General features: G+C 36.4%; 1 protein-coding gene across 5 annotated transcripts in view; it reads left to right on the top strand.

Annotated features, from left to right (window-relative positions):
* ZNF148 (zinc finger protein 148) overlaps positions 1 to 19,816 on the top strand; it is a 40,673-nt gene extending 20,857 nt beyond the window's left edge. For 2 of the 5 annotated variants that reach the window (XM_074594627.1, XM_074594628.1), the window contains exons 2-7: positions 667 to 1,012; positions 2,213 to 2,338; positions 5,412 to 5,535; positions 6,208 to 6,291; positions 12,227 to 12,345; positions 12,690 to 19,816. In XM_074594627.1, the coding sequence (XP_074450728.1) occupies positions 683 to 1,012; positions 2,213 to 2,338; positions 5,412 to 5,535; positions 6,208 to 6,291; positions 12,227 to 12,345; positions 12,690 to 14,282 (2,376 nt within the window). In that variant the 5' untranslated portion in view covers positions 667 to 682 and the 3' untranslated portion in view covers positions 14,283 to 19,816. The other 3 variants (XM_074594629.1, XM_074594631.1, XM_074594630.1) reach the window with 3 other exon arrangements.
* Positions 19,817 to 21,327: the final 1,511 nt, after the last annotated feature.

The following is a 21,327-nucleotide window of genomic DNA, read 5'->3' as shown; positions in this document are numbered from 1 at the left end:
AGCCCTCTGATCGTTTTTGTGTCCCTCCTCTGGACGCCCTCCAACAGCTCCATGTCTTTCCTGTGCCGAGGGCTTCAGAGTTGGAGGCAGTACCCCAGGTGGGGTCTCACCAGAGCAGAGTAGAGGGGGAGAATCACCTCGACCTGCTGGCCACGCTTCTTTTGATGCAGCCCAGTCGTCTCTCACTTGTGAATATTACGATGTTCCAGCAGCTACAGAATGCCCTGGGGTAGCAGCAGTGAATGGGCACTTAAAGAACAAGGAATTAGGGAGAACAGGACCAATATGAAAGAGGCATTTGTAAAAGACAGTCAAAACAGAAAAGGAAACAGAATAAAAAGGGCACACGAAAAACCCCCCAGTATTCTAAGGAACGAGCAGGAAGAATTAGCTGTCATTTAACTACCAGGATTTTGCCAGTAATCAGAAGGCACTTCGATTTGAAACTTTTTGTTTGAAAGTGTTCAATTGTATACATGTGCACGTGTGTGAAAGGAGTATGTTGAACCAAGATATCCAAGTTTTTGTTTTTATTTGGATATCAGCTTTAGGAGTGAGTGCGTGTTGAGTACTGACTGAGTTCTTATAAAATGTTTATAAATAAAGAATTTTAAGCAAGAGATTGTAGATAATTGTAGATGTTTACTATTAAAACTTTCTTTGTAGGTTATTGCACTTAAGAATGAACATTGAAGACAAGCTGGGAGGATTATTTCTTAAATGTGGTGGCATAGACCAAATGCAGTCATCCAGGGCTATGGTAGGGATGGGTGCAGTATCTGACCAGTCTGGAGTATCGGGAGAACGGCAAGAGGCAGTGCTTCAAGATCGGACTATGGCACACCAAGAAATTCTCGCAACAGACGAAGTGTTACAGGAAAGTGAACTTCGACAGCAAGAGATGATTTCACATGATGAACTCATGGTCCATGAGGAGACGGTAAAAAATGATGATGACATGGATACGCAAGATAGACTTCCTCAAGGGCTGCAGTACGCTGTTAATGTCCCTGTAAGCAATTTCTTTGTGAAATATTGGAGAAATTACTAGGAAGCTTGATCTGGTAGTCTAATCCTACTCTGGCAAGAATCAATTAATTGCTTGTTTGGATTTTGATTATCAAAATATTTATGAATGGATGCTATTTATGAAAATGTCATTTGCCTCTGGCTGTGGATAAATTTTGCCAATTAAGTATAATCTTTAAGTATCTGTTTTATAAGTATCTTATAAGCAGGCTGTTACCATAGAATTAATGCCTTAAACTGTGCTCTTTTAAATATATTTAATGTTCAAGAGTAACTGCAAACCAGAATAAATAGCGTTATTAAAAGGTGCATACTGTTTATGCTGTTCATAGTGCTATTTAGTTTCTTTTGCTATAGGAAGCATCTTGTATGTTTTCAAAGTATGTGGACGCTTAGCAATTGCATTCACACTGCAGGTTGGACTGTGACACTTCATACATGACCATAAATATGCCCCTCCTCAATATCTCATAGAAGGTGTACCTCAGCTTTCCCAGAGAGAATATAGATGACTTCCTTTTTGCAAACAGAGCATCTATCTGTAACGCAGCACATCATCACTGTTACCCTTCAAACATAAAGGATAATTACCAGGACTTTAAAAGGAGGTAGCCTTACATACAAAGAATAATCTTTAGAAAGGTAGCATTGTTAAAACACTACTCTGCTAGCTGTAGATCAGGTGTTTCAGGCGTTAGAAAGATGTGAGAGTATCATGCTCTTTATTACATTAGATGATTTTTTGGAAAAGCTTCATTAGCACTATTTTTGTTTTCTTAAAAAAATACTTCTGTCTTAAATATATGATAAACTATTCCGTTTAAATCTTGCATTGACAACACATGGACTAAAGTAAAATAGGTATGAAAAACTGAATGGTTTTACAGATGGAAGTGATTTTAATATACGAACTGATCTCAAAATCACCACAGGTCAGAAGGAAAAAAGACTTTGGGAGATGAATGAAAGGATACATCAAAATGTCACTGTAGAAATTAACTATGCCCTTTTTATTTAAGAGACTTATTATTCCTTTCACTTAAATTTCTGAAAGAATGAAGCCACAAGATAATTCCCTTAGAAAAAGGTTTTCTGTTTCAGCAGTTTGTCATCTTCTAAAATTGAAAAATTGCTTTTCTGTAGTGAGAACCTTACCTGAAACTGGCACTTGGTATCTTAACAGATCAGTGTAAAGCAAGAAATTACCTTTACTGATGCATCTGAACAACAGAAACGAGACAAAAAACAAATACGAGAGCCAGTAGATTTGCAGAAAAAGAAGAAAAGAAAACAGCGTTCACCAGCAAAAGTAAGACATTGATTTGGCAAAACCAAGATTAAAAGAACCTGAAGATTTGGTTGACTATGACTAATTTCATTAGCACTTGAAGTAGTTAGGCTGGAAATTGTTTGTTTGCTCAGTAAAGATGGAGTTCTGAAGTTCACCAGAGACCCAAAACAAAACCTGATATAACAGTGTTTTTCTTTGAACTCTTTTTAGCAACATGAACCCTTGACATATTTTAACATCTGTCTCTCCAGGCAGTTCTTTCTCCAAATATTTTTTTTTTTTAAATTATGAGTCAGTAGCTTTGTAGACAATTTATAAATCATTACTCTGTATCTATCTAATAATAGTTGTGCTTTTCTGTGAGCCTGATAATTTTATATGCTTCATGCATAGTAGTGAAAAGTTTTTTAAAAAGAAATCTAAAATGGTAGCTTTGACAATTCTAAAAAGTTTACTAATATATAGAAAATAATTTACCGGTAGGGAATATTCCTGTGGTCATAATCATCTTCATATATGTATTTATTTATATCAAAAGATTCTTACCATAGCTGCTGGTTTGTTACTTCAAAATTTGTTTTGTAGATCCATTCATGAAGAGTATGTATCCCTGTATGTCTGAAAACAATTTTCTTCTATTGAGACGCACTTCAGATAAAACCAGACTCATTTCACCTCATGAGGTAGAAGTGTTATATCTTCTAGTAATTCCCCAAATTAGTATTAATCTTCAGACTTAAAATAGAACATGTACAGGCTGCTCTGATAGGCAAAAATCAGTTATATACGATCACGCAGCAGCATTAAAATCAGCCTACTCTGAAATCAGCCCAGACTGTGTATACGTTGAAGGAAAACTCACCCTATCACCAGGAAAAACTCCAAGATCTCCTTTTCATTGGCCTTTGAGTGGGACCCCTCAGTCCTCCCCAAAGCACTGTCAAATTAGGCTGCATCTGTAGTATTCTTGGAAAGTTGAGAAATTGTTTCAGATTGGGTGTGGAAGCAAGTTCCAAATCCTGTGCATCAAGATGCTTCTCTCTTGGATAGAAAAAGGAGATGTAGGTTGAGTACCTCCACAGATCACTTCCATGGAAACATGGCAAGGTAGGAGAGGCATGTGTCCCTCTTCCTGCAGACCTGTACTTGCATGCTTCCTTTTTATCTCCCAATCTGTCAGCATTAGTCTTTGGAGATGACAAAAGATTGAAAAAGGATCAGGAGGATCGTTAAACAGGTTCTTTTTCAGTCTTTCTTCCCCTTTTTTCAAGGTTGTCAGAGTAGAAAGGCAGAAAGAAGCTGAAGGACTGACATAGGTGAGAGCCTACTGCAGTTTAATTTAGTATTCCCAGACTAATGGGATTGATTTTCCATCCAAACGGTAGCTGGGACTTTTACAAATGGAAGTCAGTTAACATACTGAAACATTTTAAACTTTATTTTATATTAATATAGTCATCATATATCTAAAAAGTCAATAGCTTCTATGAATCCTGTCTACTTTTCCCTCTTCCATGCACACAAACACGTGCACACATACACACACTCGCACGCATACACACACATGTGCACGCATACGCTCAAGCTTTTTTTTTTTTGCTTTTATTAGGAAAAATGCACTGACAAAGTTAACTTTCTTTCTTTAAGAAGTGGTACAATGGATGGATGCAGTAGAAGAGCCCAGGCTTAGGATAACTGTGAAATTAAGTGTAATTTCTGCACAATTATTTTAAAATTTCAATATACTATGTGAAAAACATTTCATAACATGTATTTAAATTCATTTTAAATAACCAGTCAGTGTTTCATTAGCTGTATGTTGTTACAGAACAGAGTTTTTATAATTGTCTGTATCTGTGACTTACCGGAGCTGTAACATACCAATCTGACATACGTATGAATGTGCTTGTCCTTCAGAGTGAATGCACAAGAATTTGTTAGCTTGAGACTTTCACTCTTGCTGAGTTTTAATGGAGCAGAATTAAAAATCGTTTAAGTAGATCCCACAGAATTTGCTACTATTGCAGAGATGCTATTTCAGTTATTGACTCTCTTTCTCATCACTGTCATCACCATAAAACCTAAATCAACGTAGTTAATCAAATTGCAGATGTGTTTCCCCAGCAGACTTTTATTTTTTGTTAATAACAAGGGACTAAACTGTTTTATTAAGGTTACTTAAGCTCCTCTTTATAGTTCTGTTTCCAGTTAAGTAAGACTTTTAGAAATGTAATTTGTTTACTGGTTTTCTTATTCTCTTGCCAGAGATAGTAAAGAGCTTGGGGTTGTTACTTTTTTTTTCTTTTTGACAAATTAGAGAAAACCTGTGATGAGGTTTATTGAATAAGGTAGATATGGTGCTATTTTTTTTCATTTAAGTTTTTCAACTTTATATGAAAATAGCGGCTTTGTTTGACATCAAAGCAATCGAGTGCGGCAAGTTGAATTTGTCAAGGAGATGCTCTAATATGTATATTGAGTGAGCAGTATTTTATTGAGTGAAAAACTTGAAAGGGGAGAAGAATGATACTATTTTCTTGGTTGTTTGGCTTTGGGGTTTTGGTTCTTAAAATAGAATTTTGCTTCTGAGACTGTTGGTATTATGTAGGTGTAGATAATTTGTATGACTATCCTGGATAAGTTTTAATGCCTTTTAGCAAACATTTACAGTCGTGATTTGAAAAAAGAATATAACTTTTCGCTTTTGCTTTAAAATGTGATTATCCGTGGTTCAGCGCCCAGAGGTGGTTTGGTTACTTTGCATCCTTTCCAACAGGTGGACAGAGTAAACAGTAGCATATAAAGTGACTCAGCTGTGAATAGGGAAGCTCTAAGCTGATTTTCCATGAGCTGCTTTTGTCTCCGTCCTGTTGAAATATCTCTTAATACACAAGGAGACACAAGTTGGATTGGACTGCAATTGGAAATGTATACTAAAAGCCTAACACGTAGCTTTGTAGAAATTAGCATTGTTTTACCTGAAATATTTACATTTTCTGCATCGAAAAAAATTAATGTTTTTTTTTTTTTGTAGTTAATAAGACATCTTTAGAGGGTAGTGTGAGAACAAATTTTACTCTTTTTAAAATAGATCCTTACAATAAATGAGGATGGATCACTTGGTCTGAAAACCCACAAATCTCATGTTTGTGAGCATTGCAATGCTGCCTTTAGAACCAACTACCATTTACAGAGACATGTCTTCATTCATACAGGTACTGCTTGACTTCAAATTTGTCTTTTCTACTATATAAAGAGTTGTTTACTGATGTTAAAAATGTTTTCAGCTCTATGCGAATTTCAGTTTTAAGACTATAGCTAACTTGGCATCTAAGCTTAGAGATTCCATGCACCAAAGTGTCAAAAGAATACCAGAAAAAAAAAAAGCAAATCAACATATGTTTAATAAACTGAAGACCTAACTGTTTACAAGGTTTCTTTTCTTTCTTTATCAGAAAGTAATGGGTTGACTTGTAGCCTAAGTGCCAAAATTGACCCCTTTGTAAAATGTGCTCCGGCTGCTTATTTGCCTGATGAGGTATCTCTCTGGTTCGGAGAAGTGAAAAAGGTACTTACTATTATCATAGCTTGCCAGTATCCTGAATGCAGTCTTATGCCAGCATCATGATTGATCTTGTTCATGAGGAAATTACAGCCATTTCAGATCACTCTTCCGTTCTAGTCTTAATGTGACTCTTAGGATCATGGAAAGAATTCTGCAGTTCATATACTTAGTAAGGCTAATGTTTTTTTTGGTATTAGAGTATTTTTGGAATTCGCTCAGATGCTGGTTTTTTAATAGACATTTTAATATTCCTCAAAAAGTAGTTATCAAAACCAACAGTGTGTAGTTATTAACTTATGGATGTGGAATTATATTGTTCAAGGTGAAAAACCATTTCAGTGCAGTCAGTGCGACATGCGTTTCATACAGAAGTACCTGCTACAGAGGCATGAGAAGATTCATACTGGTGAGTATAGTGCCTTGAGTATCTTTACTGGCGTGCTTAAAAACTGTTTCCCCACTCAGGCAAGGTTTTTGGTAATAAGTATGCAGCCTAAAGCCCTGTTGTAGTTTGTTTTAACTTAACAGATGTTATAAAACTTTTAATAAGAAATTAGTTTTGTGCTTTCAACTTGCTCCACGTTTTTTTGGCTGTAAAGTGAGTGTAAAGTCTAGTAAGCAAATCGGAAAGTAGTATTCTATAAATAACCCCAGAGTAGCAAATCCTGAAGTTCGTGCATTCATAAAAGCCAAGGTTTGTTAAGCAGTTCTATCTTTTGTTGTACCAAGTTAATTCAGACAACAGGGACTTCCAAATTACATTTCAGTAGATTTATTTATTTATTTATTTATTTTGGAATTTGATGGAAAAGTGCCAGGACTAAAATGGCCAAAATGCCTAACCCCAAAGGTATTAGTATCGGCTTTACTTTTCACTTTTTTTTTTGTTTTTTCTTTTTTGGAAAGGTTTAATTCAGAACTGTTCTAAAAATAAGAGCCTTAGTTTAAAAATATGCCATATAGGTCAAATAAGGCCTGAAGTTTTAAGCCAAAGAGAGTTAAAATTTATATGTGTTTATTTTTTTTCATCTTCTTGCACCGCACAAAACCACATTCTTGAACAGGTTTGGCTTCGTTGGGTTTTTGGCATTTTGGTGCATGGCCTTTCAATCCCTCTTTAAATATTTTGTAATATGGTCCCTTTGGACGAGATGCCAGTTTCTCAGCCTCTTTTTCAGAAAAGCAGAGCTGGTGAATGTGCACAGTGTTTCTTGGCTGGAGCATTTAAATGGATATGAAAGCTACTAACACGCAGTGCAGTGTGTGCATGTGTCAGAGTTGAGAGGGAGAAAAAAAAACCTCCGCAAAATGAATTTTCAGAGCAGTGTACAGGGAGTTACATGCACAAATGCCCTGTTGTTTATGGGATTTTTGTATCCTAGGTTGCCATGAGTCCAGACTAAGTAGGTTTCCTTCAGCCAGTCAGCCACAGAAGAGTCCTCCATTCTTCTGTCCAGTGTCTTTGTTCTGTTCCTTGTCTTTCCTCTGGCTCTGAATTGGTGAACCATGCTGCCTTCACTTTGTGTAGATATTATTCTTGAAAAGAATGCTCATTCACTCTCTTCCATCTATCTGCCCACTCTTCCCCCCACCCCCCAAAAAAAAGGCAAAAATTTAAGTGCAGTCTCCACGTTTTTCAAAATTTTTCTTTTTAAACGAGGATTATTCCCTGTACGTGGCTTTGAAAATGAGAGTCTGGGCAATACAGTTAATTAACACTTGACTGCAAATATTTTATAAATGGATGTAATTATCTTTTTAAATTGAACTTGTAGCTTTAATGAGAATTCTGTGTTGATTCTCATTAATGGCTTTGGAGGGAGGGTGTGGTGGTGGTGGGGTTACAGGGTTTTTTGCCAGCTCTTACATATACTAGTCTTTGTTTAGCAGAGAATAAGCTGCCATTTAACAAATTAACATTATTGATACCTGACTTTTTAGATAACAGTGTTTTCCTCCTTTCCTGAGCATCCTGAGGTATAGTTTGGTTGTTTCTCAGAAAATTGAAGATGGTGATTGTGTTTAAATTGTTGAATTATGGGTGTTTTCCTAGGGGACAGCTGGTAGCTGGTTAGGAGAAAACATCTAAGACCCAGCTTCCAGGAGTGGAAAAAGCTTTCTTAAAGTCCATTTAGTTAGCGAGTATTTGACTACTGCTTAATTTTTCACTTGGCCCAGTTACAGTGTAGCTAATTGGCATTCTACATACCTGTGTGTGCTTTCACTTCTAGATGACGGTAGTCGCTACTGGCCCTTAGCTCTTCGTGTAGCGTTACTCCGTAGTTCAGGACTGCATAATTGAACCCATCCAGAAATGCTGAATTTTCAGCTTGCTTCGCTTACCAGAAGGGGAGCAGTGGGTCTGTATTTCACTTTCATAGAAGTAAAGGAAAGCTGTCCTTGTGTTATTCATATTCTTTTAAGAAATATTCCTTAAAAAGTCAATATTGGTGTTTTTTTTCTTCTTATTTTGCTTTTTTATCTCTCTGAATGACTGCTTTTAGCAGCAGCTTTTGTACAGTCTTCAAAACACTGATGAAGAACAGGATGTTTCTTACTCTTTTAAAGGTGTTTACCAAATTTTCCAGTTTATTTTATGCCAATTGAAGACAGTGGTAACACTTAGAAGCCCTATTTTATGCCTGTTACAAGCCCTGAACTTACGAGTGCTCCATGTAGTTCCAGCGTGATTTGAATTTGGTTCTCTGAACCACTCCTTCAAATGAAATGTTATGAGGGAGTTAGGAAGCAATCAATGAACAGCCTTATTTTCTGTAAATAATTAAATAGTTGCATCTAAAAGCAGACATTGCATTAATAGAAAATTCGCTTACTAGAAATAGTTGTATGTAGAGGAGGGCAGCGGTGCTAGAACCCTGCTGCTAAATTTGTCACTAATGGTCCAGATAATCACCATTTCGGTTGTAAGAGAAGGAAGACTCACTGGTACACGAATATTTTCATATTTTGAGTTTACTAGGCTCACAAAGATGCTGAATGTTTTTGGTTTTTTTCCCAAATACTTCTGCTTTCTTTTTTCTTAGAGATGTGTCTATACACCTTACCCACTCATGCATTCGTGTGTCCTAATTCCGTAACCCATCCTACTTACCATGCTAAACACAAAAAATGAGATTACATTTAAAAAAAAATAAATGCAACATTGGGGCTAACAATTCAAGTGCCTTATTATTCAGTCATGCTGCTTTTTTATTGCCTTCTTTGATATTTTAGAATTTGTATTTTGTCTGTTTAGATTTTAAAATGCCTGGGGGTTTATAATTCTTACAGCCTTCATACACATAGTATTTGTACTACACTTTGTAAATAATTCTGTTGTTCAGCTTTAATAGATTTCCAATACAAAACATAGGCTATTTTCATAAATAATGCAGATAATTATTGTATTGTATTTTTAAATTTTGACTTCTTTTTTTTTTTTTTCTCAACTGATTCTTGCCCACTCACCAAGATATTTCAGAAAAATATGTCCTGGATTCTCCCTACATTAGCAAAAGGTTATTAATGATCTCCTCCATTTGTGATAGATCCTGTTTGAAAAGTACAATAAGACTTCAGAAGGCATCTGAAGTTTCAGGCTTCTGCTAGAAAGAAATTATTGTAGGAAGCATATTTTCATATTAATTTTTAATCTTTTTCTAATATTATCTTCCTTATGAAGATTAAAGCAAGAAGTAAGTATAGTATCAGTTTCACAAAGGGTTTCTTATCTTACTTCCAGAGTGTTCTGGATTTCTACTGGAAAATATTATTTTCTGTGCTGGACTGAGTAATTCCAGGGCAGTGTCCCCAAGCTTTCCTTCCTGTTGAGGCATGGCCAGCAGTGCCTCCGTGTGTGCTCTCAAAGTCTCCAAAATTGCTGGTGGTGGTAGTAATCTACAACGAAAAACCTCGGAAGCCCTGTCTGGCCCTACGTAAGCTTTGAAAAGGGAATAGATAGCTGGGAGAGTCTGCTGCCAGTAAATAGCCAGCTCCAGTAGACAAACGTTAAGGAACTCTGTGACCATTGACTTGCAGGAGTGGGTGTAAGGCCGAAGGTAAGTGTCTCATGAAGTGTTCTGCATTCGAGCCTCCTTGGGATAGCGGGGTAGCTCCTCAGAGGGCTCTTCAAAGCTAGAAGAGGACTGAGCTCTCTTGCTTCTCTGACTTGGTTTGGCTTCTGTAAGGCTCAGGATAATTTTCATCCCAAACAGCAGCTCCTTTCTCTAAAAAAGTTTAAGATGTGAAAGCAAACTTCCAGACAACGTAAGGAGAGTAGTTCAAAGGGGAGACTTAAAAAGAACAGAGAGTAGTGGAGCAAAGGGAAAGAAAACAGTAAGTAACAAGGAATAAGCAGTTGTCTTTGGGAACAGAAGGGTTCCTGTGTATTAAACTAGGACAACCAGATGTAAACCTCTTGCCTCATCTTCTTTAAAAGCGAAGACAGGGATTGGAATTTGATTCAGAAAGTCTTAACAGGCTTGGTGCAGGTCAAACACCAGAGTAGTAAGGCTGCCTGATGAATAAAGAGAATATGAAGAATGGAACTGTAGTTTGAAAGTTAAGAAATAGGCCAGAGAGGAGAATTTGCTTATAGACAGTACTAGAGAGGATGATACGATAGGCGTTATACTTCATAAAGGGTGCCGAAAAAAGCAAAATGCTATGGTCATTATTAATAAGCAAGAAATGGTAAAAGTTAGTCTCTGTCTAAATGTGAACAAAGAGTTAGGATGCTGAGGTTGTGAGCTTGTAGAAGAACTGATGGAAGCTGAGAGATCTTAGGAGATAATTTGGTTTAGGAGAGAATAAATTGGAATAATTTCATCCAAGAAAGGGATTGGCTGAGAAGCCACGTGGAGAGGTAAGAATTAATAGTTGGAAATAGGGCATAGGCTTACAAAGAGAGAGATTTAGAAATTGCTTGGAATTAAGAAGGTTGAAACTCTGGGCATTAATAATCTGACTGGGAGCAAATTTGTGGATGATACAGATATTTTCCATTCTATAGATAGTGGCATCTTATTTTAAGGTACTGTATTTCCATTTGTAGAAGGATGTGGCTAAATATCTCGATTCTAAATGGAAAATATGCACCCTAACAACATTTTAAATAATAAAATGTATTAAAATTTTATTAATTAACTGTTAATAATAATTCAATAAAGTTAGTTAATAAAATAATTTTAAAGACTAAATCTACCTCAGGAAAATATAAATGGTCTGCATATTTCTGGAAACAAAAGATAGATGGTTTATATCCCAAAATCAGTGCAGAAGAGTATCCAGAACAAAGAGGATGTTGAGAGACAATCCCTGATCTCTATGTCAGTTCAAAAGATTTCATAGTAAATACTAAGGGGAAAAGTCACGTTGTTCAGGGCAAGTTCTATTAAATAATAGTGAACTTCCGTAAATGCAAACCTAACTTTCCAATGGACTTGGAATTTTTAGGTTTTGTCAGAGAAACCTAGAAAGTAAAACCTGCGGGAAGATGTAAGGCAAAAGTTAAAAGAAATATAGAGTTGCTACGTGTTCTGAAAGGATCATTGCGGGGCTTCTTTGTGAGGAAAAGTAAGGGGAGAACTGCAGATGAATTCAGGGCAGTGAATATTGTCTGAGCAAATCTTCCATGAAAGTAAAAACCAAACCAAACAAACAGCCAAACAGAAAAACTTGTGAGTTTGCCAGCATCAGTTCAGCTACAGAGGTTTCTTGTTTTCAGCTTATTTTTTTAAAGAAAATATTTTTAATTAATTATTTAATTTTTAAAAACTAAAATAAAATAAATAAATGTGGGTTCCAACCAAAATTTCAGGATTTTTTTCAGATTTATTTCAATTCTAAATACAGATAAGAGGCGGGGAAATATGGAAAATACAGAATAGCCCACAAAAATTTTAAATTAAAAGCTTGGAAAGGCATAATTCTCTTCTAGAAGGGATGGGTTTGAGTTAATGAGTTGGTGAGAGAGTTGAGGTATTTTTATACCATCTTCTGCCCTAAAAAAAATTATGTAGCAGCAGTTTAGGAAGGCTATCTTTGTAGTTCTTCATTTGCTAGGTTTAAGACAGATATCTGCACCTACATCAGAAGGAGGGGGAGTGAATCTAGTTTTAATGGTTTTTAGTGTAAAAGCTTAGAATAATTTTGAAGCATCAGGTACTGAGTCCTGGGAAAATAGTGATGTGAGCAAGCCCTGTGTTATTTTTCAATAGCAACAGACTTAAGTCCTCTTCTTTATTACTTCTCATAAAGAATGTAGTATTTGACCTGGTAATTGTATGGAAGAACATTGTTTTATTTTTTTTAGATTAATATTGCTACGTGTTTTTCATCAGGTGAGAAGCCATTTCGTTGTGATGAATGTGGTATGAGGTTTATTCAGAAATATCACATGGAAAGGCACAAAAGAACTCACAGTGGAGAGAAGCCTTACCAGTGTGAATATTGTTTGCAGGTAAGATGACTTAGTGAAATCTTTCTCAAATAAAAAACAAAACACCAGTCAATTCCCAAGTAGTACAGATAGGATTTTCTCCAGGTGCTGTAGTCACATGCATACACATAAACGTATAAAGGATGTTTTTTTCTGTTAAGGTGGGTGGTCTTGGTGCACAGGTAGAGCAGTCACAACTCTCTGCGCTTGATTTTATTGATTATATACTGCTGTTTGACACTTCTGACTTAGAAGTCATTAAAGCGGATGAATTGTTAAGTAAATTTGTTAGAATTAAAGGTTTCTTTTCTTTCTGCTAATATATTTATTATTTCTATAATAATAATAATAAAAATCTTTTGCAGTATTTCTCCAGGACTGATCGTGTGCTGAAACATAAACGTATGTGCCATGAGAACCGCGACAAGAAACCGAACAGAAGTGCCACCAAAGTTGGCTTTTTGCCATCGGAGGAAGATTCTGGTTTCTCTACGCCTATGAAAGACAGCTCCTTGCCAAAGAAGAAAAGGCAGAAAACAGAGAAGGCAAAGTCTGGGGATAAGGATAGTACGGATAAATCAGAACAGAAGAAGGACAAAAATGACTATTTGCCTTTGTACTCTTCTAGTACTAAAGTAAAAGATGAGTATATGGTAGCGGAATATGCTGTTGAGATGCCGCATTCTTCGGTCAGTGGGACGCACTTAGAAGAAGCAAATTCTGGAGAAATACACCCACCTAAGCTCGTTCTCAAAAAAGTTAACAGCAAGAGGAGTCTGAAACAGCCACTTGAGCAAAGTCAAACCATTTCACCTTTATCCACATATGAAGACAACAAGGTTTCCAAGTATGCCTTTGATCTTGTGGATAAGCAAAGTTTACTGGACTCTGAAGGTAATGCTGACATTGATCAAGTTGACACATTACAGGAGGGGCCCAGTAAACCTGTACACAGCAGCACTAATTATGATGATGCAATGCAGTTTTTAAAGAAAAAGAGGTATCTACAAGCAGCTAGTAATAACAGTAGAGAATATGCCTTGAATGTAAGTACCATAGCATCTCAACCTTCAGTAACACAGGCAGCTGTGGCCAGCGTCATTGATGAAACTGCTACAGCCTCAATATTGGACACACAGGCACTGAATGTTGAAATTAAGGGTAACCATGACAAAAATGTCATTCCAGATGAGGTACTGCAAACTCTGTTAGATCATTATTCGCACAAGGCTAATGGACAACATGAGATATCTTTCAGCGTGGCTGACACTGAGGTGACCTCCAGTATATCAATCAATTCTTCTGAAGTATCTGAGGTCACCCAGTCTGAGACAGTTGGCACAAGCTCTCAAGCTTCCTCATCAGATAAAGCTAGTATGTTACAAGAATATTCAAAGTTTTTACAACAAGCTTTGGACAGAACTAGCCAAAATGATGCCTATTTGAACAACCCGAGCCTTAATTTTGTGACTGATAACCAGACTCTTACAACCCAGCCAGCATTTCCTTCCATGGAGAAGGTCTACACGTCTATACCCGTCAATAGCTTTCGATCGGGAATGAACTCTCCATTAAGAACAACTCCAGACAAGTCTCATTTTGGACTAATGGTTACTGATGCGCAGCACCCTTTTCCCTTTTCAGGTGATGAGGCAAATCATTCTTCTTCCTCCTCTACACAGGACTTCTTGGATCAAGTAACTTCTCAGAAGAAAGCAGAGGCACAGCCGGTTCATCAAGCATATCAAATTAGCTCCTTTGAGCAGCCCTTTAGAGCTCAGTACCATGGGGCAAGAGCTGGAATGTCATCTCAGTTTAGCACTGCCAATGGACAGGTGAACCTTCGGGGACCAGGGACAAGTGCTGACTTCCCAGAATTTCCCTTGGTGAATGTAAATGATAGCAGAGCTGGGATGACTTCTTCACCTGATGCCACAACGGGCCAGACTTTTGGCTAAGAAATCTTTGTAAATAATACCGGCACTTTAGAACACATTTGTCAAAAGGGGGTTGCTCTGTATAAGATGGAGTTCTGTACAGCTTTTAAGAGCGCTATGTTAAAACAAAAGTAAGCTGATATTAGCAAGACCAATAACTGCTTTTCTTTTTTTTTTTTTTTTTGGGTTAGTCACCAGTCATTGCATTGAACTGCCTGATGTTGGTGCCCCTGTCAGAGGCAGTTTATTATTCACTTGTTTGAATCCAGAAAATATTTTACCTTCTATGAAATTTAAAATAAACAAAATCCCCAGGTAAGACTTTCCCCCATGATTGTTTCCTTACTGGTTTCCTTGTATGCTTCGGGAGGACAGTTTATTGTCTGATACTATTCATATTGTCATTTCTAAGCTTGTCAGCATAGTCATTGCTCTTCAGCAGGGAATCAACATGGAATAAACACATAGAATAAACAAGAAGTTTCAAGGTCAAGCAAATATGGCTTTAAAATACGGCATTTTCTAGGAAAATAATATTTCTTCCATCTCTCAAAAGTAATTTTAGACCATGTGCCCTTTGTTTCTGCTTTGCATCACCTTGAGTTGTGTTTGGAGGAAAAAATGAATTCTGATAGACTAACTCTACTATTTAAAAGTCCGATTAATTTAAAATACTTTAAACACTTTTTTAAGCAAAATGCCTAACTGCTAAAGCCTTTACTTCATTTCTGAAGTAATGTGTATTTCTTTGTACAGCTGAATCTAGATGTAACTTTTTAATGAATTTTTCATACGCAGATAACAAGATTTTGAAGTTTTAGTTAAAATACTCCGTAGATGACATTCCCAGTTGCATAATGCTTACACAAAATGTGTATTCCAAGATTTAAAAGCTTAATTGTACCTTACCCTCCATACTCATAATGATTAACGTAGAGCACTTAGTCAACTTGATAGTTTTTGATTTCTCAAAAAATAAAACCATTTTTAGGTTTGCTACGGTTGCATCATTTTCATCTCATCCAGCTCCAGTTAGTCTTTTTTTTTTGAGTATACATTGAGACTGGGTATTCTGAGCTTCTGTAAAAACTGTTTTAATTCTCTGTCTAGAATTTTGACAATTCGGATCATTAAATTTATTGAAGTATCCCCGAAAGCTGAAGAAGTGGGCATTCAGATTCCCGATCTTTTTAGTGTTTGCTTAATGAAAGTCATTACAATTTTACCAACCAAAACCGCTGAATAATGTTAGTGAACAGGATTTCTTTTTCCAGCCTAGGCAAGTGATCAGAAGTTTTCGTTGCATTTCACAGTATAAATAAACTACAAAGTTTATCCCTGTACCATGAATATGTTTTTTTGAATAGTACTTTGTCTTGAAGTATGCAGTATGGTACGATAAGTAGTTCTGTGTGCATTTTTAAGGTGGTAAGATTTGAGTAGCATAACTATTGTGTAGTTTAAGTTAACAAGTTACAGATTTTTGAACTGTATGTTCATTCTATTGCACCTTCCCCTAAAGGGACACTGTCTGGTAGTTTAAGGCAGTTTAAGCCTAATGTAGGCTGATTAACCAGGGAAAAACACACACACATACACACACACACACGCGTGCGTGTGTGTGTGTATATATGATGGATGTATGTATATGTTTTGTGTTGTTGGTTTTTTAAATAGGATTACATACATCTTCTACAGCGCTATTGCTAGCTCGTATCTCTCAGATGAAGCCATCAGCTAGGAGAAAAGACTGCATCTCGAGGAGCTAAAATAGATGCTGTCTTTTAACATAGGACTTGTGCAGGACGTAGAAAAGTTCCCGCCTCTTCCCAAAGCAGTAGCAATATTTTTTTTTTAATTTTCATTACTAGGAAGCCGATCCCACTCTGTATCTTTTTCCCTTACGCTATCACTATTACAGCACTAACTTTACTCGGTACAGTTGAGGGAGAAAGTGCATTTGTTATCCGTAGCTTGCTGCTTGCGTTGACAAGAAATAAAATTTATGTAAATTTCTTTCTTACTACTTTTGTATAAGGAAACAGGTTCTGTTCTGATTCATTGACCCTGTGTATAATACAGAAAGATGTTTCAGCGTGGTATGACTTACCAGTAATATTGTCCGAATACTTGGCCTTGAGTTAAGAAGAATGAACATCAAGGGAGAATAGTAAATTCTCCATGGATTATTAATAATTCATGTAAACAGATTTCTTTGAAAGAATGTTTCTAAACTGATTAATGTCTCTCTGTTTTTCTTCCTTTATAGCTGGTTTGGTTTGTTGACTTGGCATTCTAGTTTGCAGAGACATAATACTTAGGGCCCCTATATCCCAGGAAGCCGCCACCTCTTGTAGTGCATGGTTTGTTTTCAGTGTTTCATTTCCATGACATGCTGCCTTGTGCTGCCCAAATAATACTGTGTTGGCATCTTTGGTCTGACGTCCTGTTGTTGCAGGTAGATGGCCATTAATAGTACTATTTGTTAAACACAACAAGCAGCAAACTAAAATAAAAGGGCTAGATTCTTACTGCACTTCTCTGGCCCCATAGGGAGGTAAGAGGAATAAAGCCGCCCTCTCCCAGACGAGATTGACTCGGCTTTATTTTAAAAAGTTGTTGCATTGATACTCTGCGGTGAGAAAGTGATTGAGGAGTGGAAGGGAGTAGCTCTCGGTCCGTGCCATCTTCACACTCGGGAATCGCTGCTTGGGTGTGTGAGCGAGCAAGGTATTGCACAGAGGGAAGAAACTTTGCTCTTCCCCGAGGCAAAGTGGGAATCAGATAAGGAACTTTTATTCCTTATGTCTCAGCTTATTCCCTAGCCTCCTGCTGAGGCATCACAGCTGTTCTCTGTGCTTTAGGACAGGTTGTCAAGTCCACGGGGACTATCTTGTAGGGTTCTTCCACATGTACAATTAAAGCGGTGGTGGGAGTAATTCATCCACTGATGCTTAAAGCTTTCTGCACTGGAGGAGTTAATCAAATATACTACTATGATTTCCTGAGTACGTGCCCTTTTATTCTGGAATAAGTGCATATGTAGTTTTGAGAGGCTTCAGTATGTAAAAAGGTCCTGCTTTTTAATAATTACATTATTTAATAACATTTTCCACTGCTCATGTTTTGCCGCTTTTAATCTGCTGCAGATGCTTGCTCTTCGTTTTGGTCTGGTCATTGTTCGTTTTTGTTAGTTTTCCCTGTGTGTTTGGAAAAAGGCGACTTTGGGGTTCTGTTCTGTTCTTGTACGGATACAGTTCAGTCGGTCAGCATGAGGCTGGGGTGAGCATTTCTATTCCACAGAGCTGACAACAGACGTTCTCACTTAAAGGTCACGCAAGCACTGAATGGGGGGTCGGGGGGGGGGGAGCGGGGTGTGTAAGATGGAATTTTTGGGGATATCTCCTAGTGATAGAGCAATGATGTTTTTAAAACAGAGGAAATTGATAACATTTTATTACCAAACTATATATATATACACAATATGTGTATATATGTATATAAGCACATATTAATAGGCCATATTTTTGGTCCTAAATTACTTGACAGTGTCCCTTTTAGCATGAATCCTTTGATATGTTTTACCATTAATATAACAGACAATGAAGGAATCAGCTTGTAATGGTATACTAATAGGCATTTACATTTTCTTCATTTGATTTGAGAATGAATTAATCATAAATTACAAGGTTTGGGGAGAAGGATTAACCGTGTGTATCGCTGTATGTTGGTTTACGAATAACAAGATAAACAATTGAAATTGGATGATAAAAGAGCTATGTTTATGATCTCGTGTCTCCTAGTGTTGTCTTTAGGAAAATGGTGTTTCAAGAAGAAAATAGGACAAGAAAGTATTCATGTGAAATAACAGTTGTATTATTTTTATATTGTACTTGTCAATTTTTTCGGATGACGGGAGCTTGTTAATTGAGAAGTACAGTAAAATCTTGCTAATTCGCTGACGGCTAATCAGAGCATCCGATAGGTTTTTACCTCCCCGATGGTCTCTTCCCCACCTCTCTGCAATGGTCTAAAACGTACTGTAGCGAGGTCTCATATTAGCGATACTGTACTGCTTCGCCCAAGTATACTGCAGAATCTCTATCAGTATACTGGGAGGGAGAAGAAGTATTGAGAACTAAATTACAGTTGTCAAAATAAATGAACAAAGTACATTTTGTGATGTGACATCCTTGCTTTTATTGCCTGCTTCACTATTTTCGAAATTGTCATTTGTAAAGGGTTTCTAAGGCATTGCTGCGAATTATTGGGGTTCTACTGTAACTTTTGGAGTTTATTCTAAAGTATTCATGTTCTCCTATGGAAGCTTTCCACCTGGACAGATACCTTATATTCCATGCTTGTTCAGAATATTTTTATAGTATTTGTATCATATGTAGTAACTATTTGAAATGAACCAGAATATTTGGATGACACTCTGAATTTTGCAGCATTGGATTACTTTCTGTATGTATATTTGCTAACTAAATTTTCTTGGCTTTGAGAGCTTTGATTTTTATTCTTCTTTGCTCGCTTGTTTTAATACCATTACAAATCGCTGGGAAAATCCTAATACTCCTGGGAATCCGTTTGGAAATTTTAACAGGCAGAAATATGCTTATGCAGTCGGTACCAGTACACATGTGAACTTTCAAATTACGTGGTTGGTACTGAAGCAAATGAATAATGTTAGAGTTTCCTTGGGTTAAACGTTTTGCTAAAATGAAGCCTTGTAACTTTGAAAGTTCATTCAACTTTGGGAAATGCATGTTTATGTTAGGCATGTAATGCATTTAGCTGAAACTCACTTTGCAAAGGGCAAGTACTAGGAAAGTATTACTGCTAATGGAAAAACATGTCTTTAAGTTAAAATCTAAACTTTCGTTCAGTTTTAATTTGCTTTGTGTCAGGGAAATAAATTTATAGTCGCTTTTGCTCTACTCGGCATATGAAACCTTACGTTTCCTTTTTAAAATGACATCTTTTGGTAGGAAACACAAACTGAGGCAAGCAAACATTTCTAAGAGTTGTTTCTTGCTTTCCTTAATCCAATGGATGGAAAGGTAATATTGTGTAAACAACATTATTTTATTTTTTTATGCAATATCATGCTGTAAATATGATTTATCAAATAAGGATGTACCTATGATTGAATCTTTGATTCTGCACAGCTAGAGTTTATATATAAATATAAATGTGTCTTGACAATCAAGGACTTATGTCAGTCTTCCTTTATGACGTTTCTTATTGTTATGCATTCCATTTGTTTGACTTGAGTATTTGTATTGTCTGTAAAGTATGTAATGTTTTTATAGCTTGTTTAAAAAACAAAACAAAAAAAGCCTGTAAATACATACGGACTGATGACAGTACCGCTCTGTTGGGAGGCATATGATGATGTACTGTTTGTAAGCAATAATACACAACAGCCCTAACTTTACAAGTAGCATAAGGATAAGTTCCAAAAATACCTTTGGGAGTTAATAGCCTTGTTTGAGTTAATGAATATTCTCAATATTTTTTTTTTTATAAATAAATTCAAACGTCCTCCTGCTGGAGTATATAACGTTGTTTACACAGCACAATTTCAGTCACAGAGGGGACAGTCTTTAGACGTATGGCTTCATCCATACACACTTTGAGTAGGAACTGAATGGCTTGGCTGCACTTCTGCGAGACGAGGAAGCCTGCGAAAGTCGAATAGCTCTGTCTCTAAAGGATGAGAGATACTATTCTGCTCCTGTGCTGATTCCTGACAATTCCTCTACTTAAATTTGGAGTCTTTAAGTCTTGATGCTGGACTGCTGAGACTTGGGCCTCCAGTAGAAAGGAGTAGTTCTTATTTCATATGCAGATAAACAGGGAACTTACAAGTCACGTCTTCATTCGAGTTGCGTATTTTTTCAAATTATGAGCTATGAGGTGATGAGATGGGTTTATTCCGATAAACTAAACGTCAAACTTATAGTTTGAATTGAAAAGGTATTAGACTGTACAGAGCAGCATAACTATTTGAACAGTCATCACTGCTTTAGAAGCCCCCACCCCCAATTTATAAATGTATATGACCTACATTTTATAGGAAAAAAAATGTTTTTAAATGCTAGTCATTTATATAATACGTGCTTTGAAGGATTTGCTAGTCCACTTCTGTCACTTTTAGTACACTGGTATCTTTTATATGTAATGTATGCTTTTTATTATTATTATTATTATTATTACTATTATTATTATTATTGTAGTAAAGCATTTCAGTAGGAGGATTTTTGCAACAGTCTGAGGGGTTGAAATTTTCATTGTCAGAAATGAATTATACTGGACTTTGTCTGTCTGGTCTTGTCTTTCTTTTAATGCTGTCTGGAAGGGAACTTGGTATTCAATAAAGCAAGTGACCTCCTTTTATTTTGAAGGCATACTATGTAGTGCTGAATTGGATCTGGAGATACGATGAATTTGAAGACAGAGAAATTAGTACAAAATCTAGTGTACAGAAGAAATTGTGTTATGAAAAGCCTGATGATATATATATATATATAGTGGAACACTGTTACGGTGCGTTTTCTGATATAGTGTTATTTTCCTGAAGTCCATATGCCTTCTTTGTATTTCAATTAATAATAATAATAAAAAAAATTAATCCTTATAGATAAATTTAGGAGAATAGGTTTATTTCAATGATTATACAGTATTTCTTTATCCTACAACATCTATTCCGTCCCTTTATTACCAGACAAAAGACCATAACCTGAATTTCATGAGTAAAAGTATGTATATAGGTGAGAGATGGTTTTGTAGGAACCTGAAAAGTACGGATTTGTATATTCCTTACGTTTCTGACAGAAATCAGTACGTCAGTCTTTCTTTATTCCTGTGAAATGAGGAATTTCCTGATACCAAGAGTGTGTGGGTTTGTGTGTGTGTGAGTGGCTGGGGGGGGGGGGGCACGTGTAGGTACATGAAAGACGCTTAGGTCTCATGGCAAAAATGACGCAAGTATAAAAAGATTTAACGTAGTTCAACACATCACTTAACATTTAATGTGTAAAAGAAACATTTAAATTTCATA

The sequence above is a fragment of the Larus michahellis genome, chromosome 7 (genome assembly GCF_964199755.1).
Source record: "Larus michahellis chromosome 7, bLarMic1.1, whole genome shotgun sequence".
NCBI lineage: Eukaryota > Metazoa > Chordata > Aves > Charadriiformes > Laridae > Larus > Larus michahellis.
This window is presented reverse-complemented; position numbering and strand designations above follow the sequence as displayed.